The 2965-nt window shown below is 40.4% G+C and overlaps 1 protein-coding gene across 1 annotated transcript in view; it reads right to left on the reverse strand.

The window, feature by feature from the left end:
- Positions 1-512: 512 nt before the first annotated feature.
- The window catches only part of LOC107743227 (acetylcholinesterase collagenic tail peptide-like), a 20378-nt gene continuing 17925 nt past the window's right edge, over positions 513-2965 (reverse strand). The window contains exons 16-17 of the mRNA XM_016556368.1: positions 1360-1462; positions 513-1140 (exon numbers count right to left, since the gene is read on the reverse strand). Coding sequence (XP_016411854.1) covers positions 1071-1140; positions 1360-1462 — 173 coding nt within the window. The 3' untranslated portion in view covers positions 513-1070. The remainder of the gene's footprint in view (positions 1141-1359; positions 1463-2965) is intronic.

Consider the following 2965-nt stretch of genomic DNA (forward strand, 5'->3'; position numbering starts at 1 on the left):
ATTTACCTAACATGCATTGGTAAACACATTTCTAAACATTTCCTTACGCCACTACCTTGAATTTATTTTTGAGTAAGGTGTTTGAATCATACTCAGGCAGTGAATCGTTCAGAGATGTTACTGAGTTTGACTCCCTCATTGAGCTGTGAATCATTTTTTGGTTATGTTTGATTAGTATCAAAAAATATTGAAGATACTGAATGTTGGTACTGTATATGGTATGCTGGCACTTCTGAACAACCATCAAGCGATGTTTGTCAATTAAACAGTCATTTGGCTAATAATTGTGCCATTTTATGAGCTCTTAAATTAAATTTTTTCTTCAATTTACCCATTATTGGGCTGTATGGCAACAAGTTAATTTTGGACCCAGTATGCAAAACTGTACTAAACCTAATGTACATCAGTGTTATTTAAGATAATGAAATTATTAGGTTTCTTCCAAGGCCAAGCACCAGTTTGGTCTAAGCCTACATAATATTACATTTAAAGATATGAGCCACTTTTGTTTTTTCAGTTACATGCCTTGGTAATGATCTCTGCTGACATGTCTACAGCAATCTCAGCCTCATGCAAAATACTATAGTAACAACGTCACATTGCATTCCACATACAGAGCACCCTATGTGAGGGAAGGTGGGGTGGACCAGGAGAAAACGGCTTTCCTCTGAAACAGTACTACAGTACTTTGAGGTATTGAGAAGTCCTTTACCCATCTCCAAGAGGCAACCAACTCACCTGTTTCCTTTTAGTGCAGCCAAGCACGCTGGCCAAATGTCGAGCCAGGGCCGAATGGCAGGCAGCAGAGGCTGAATGAATGGAGAATGGAGTCTGAAGTCCTGTTAGAGTTCTTAAGAGCGCGAGCACAGACGTGGCTTTGCCAAGCGTTCCTTTCCCGAGTGAGCTACATGGCCTCTCAGCATCATGTCAACAGAGGAGTTCAGCTAATGTGTTGGTGATAATTCCATCAATGATTTCTACTCTCAGTTTATCCACTGAATCTACAGTTTTCAGTGTCGTCGTTTATACGGATCTCGCCAGCTGAAACGAGACACTACTTTCTTTTGTCCTCATGTGAAATACTTGCAGTTTGTTGAGTCAATGAAACAGTCAGCTGTGCACCTGAGATGTCCATAAGATCTGTGGACAGAAAGACAGGGATGTTATTTGGACAAATTTCATTTAATCAAAGCAAAATTCTTTCAAAATATTATTTTAATATAACATTGTGCTAGAGTATAATAGTCAGTAAAAAATAAATAATATTCAAACTCTTTGGGACGTGAAAAATGGCTCATTTTCCTTCAGGGGGATTTTAGCTTCGCCCTATCCATTTTAAACAGGCTTGAACAGTCTTACCCAGGCAAAAAGGATCTGCATGTGTGAAAGCCAAAATCCTTTCCGTCACACTCCTCTGCCTCTTCATAGCGATATCCATCCCCACAATATGCAAGTTTGCACTCTGAGAAAGAGAAAAAGAAAAAAGGAGAAGCAAAAGATTGGTGAAATTTACAGTAAAAAGCTGGCAGCTATATAGTAGCAAATGTACATTTTAAGCTTTACAGACTTTATTTAATTAGTTATTTTATGAACTGAGATCATGTTAATATACCAAATTACTAAAATCAGTTTTGAGATGTCTACACAAATACAAAACACCATCATGGCAATCAGACATAACACTAAAATAATGCAATAATCATGAATTAAACAACTTAAGATATAACATAAAACCCTAATGTACATAAGTGAAAAGAAATTTAAAAAAAAAATAAGAAGAATGCCCTGGTGTTACTACCGGAGTAACTAGAGGGGGACCGGAGATGAGAGAATGAGCATTGTATTGCTACATATATCTGGAAACTCCTGTTTACTCTGAATACTGAAGCCTGATTTGTTCATGTTTGTGCAGCTGCACGAACAAATGGCACTTCAACCCGCCAAAATGAGTGGAGCCGTCTGCTATATAAGTCGGCTCTTAGTGCCATTTTGTCAGAATCTTTCGACTGATAGTGACAGTCATCGACTCAAGTGTAGCCGTATAGCACAGCAGGTTACGCAATGCTCATTCCCTTATCTCAGGGAACTGAGGTTACGTTAGTAACTGGAGGATTCCCTATCGAACAGTCTCTCCCGTTGCATTGCTACACATATGGGGAACGCATCCAATGGCACCATGAGTGCAGAACGAAGCTGCTCTGTGAGCCCAGCCCCAGAGAACCCGAAATGATGGCCCCTAAGAAGCATGAGCCAAATATGAGACATAAGCCACCAGGCTGGGGTCCATGTTACAAGACCTTCTCCACTCACAGAGGGGATTAGGTAAACTAAGCGGACAAAATCCATGCCTGAAGGCCAGGAACCTGATTTTGTAAGTTTGCCCACTTACAAAGAAATTAAGGGTCTGTAATTTTTATTACACATTATATAAGGGTTAGAAATTGATTTGCATTTCAGTGAGTGAAATAAGTATTTGATCCCCTACCAACCACCAAGAATTCTGGCTCCCACAGATTGGTTATATGCCCATGTGGAACACAGATCATTCCTGTCACTTTAAGAAGTTACTCCTAATGTCAGCTCGTTAAGGTGTATAAGACACCTGTCCACACAATCTGTATCTTACATTCCAACCTCTCCCACCACCATGGGCAAGACCAAAGAGCTGTCAAAGGATGTCAGAGACAAGATTGTAGATCTGCACAAAGCTTGAATGGGCTACAAGACCATCAGCAAGAAGCTTGGTGAGAAGGAGACAACTGTTGGTGCGATTATTCGGAAGTGGAAGAAATACAAAACAACCATCAATCGGCATTGGTTTGGAGCTCCGTGCAAGATCTTGCCTCATGGGGTAAGGATGATCATGAGAAAGGTGAGGGATCAGCCCCGAACTACACGGGAGGAGCTTGTTAATGATCTTAAGGCAGTTGGGACCACAGTCACCAAGCAAACCATTGGTAACACA

This window comes from Sinocyclocheilus rhinocerous, unplaced genomic scaffold (assembly GCF_001515625.1).
Source record: "Sinocyclocheilus rhinocerous isolate Xijiao unplaced genomic scaffold, SAMN03320098_v1.1 scaffold946, whole genome shotgun sequence".
Classification (NCBI taxonomy): Eukaryota; Metazoa; Chordata; class Actinopteri; order Cypriniformes; family Cyprinidae; genus Sinocyclocheilus; species Sinocyclocheilus rhinocerous.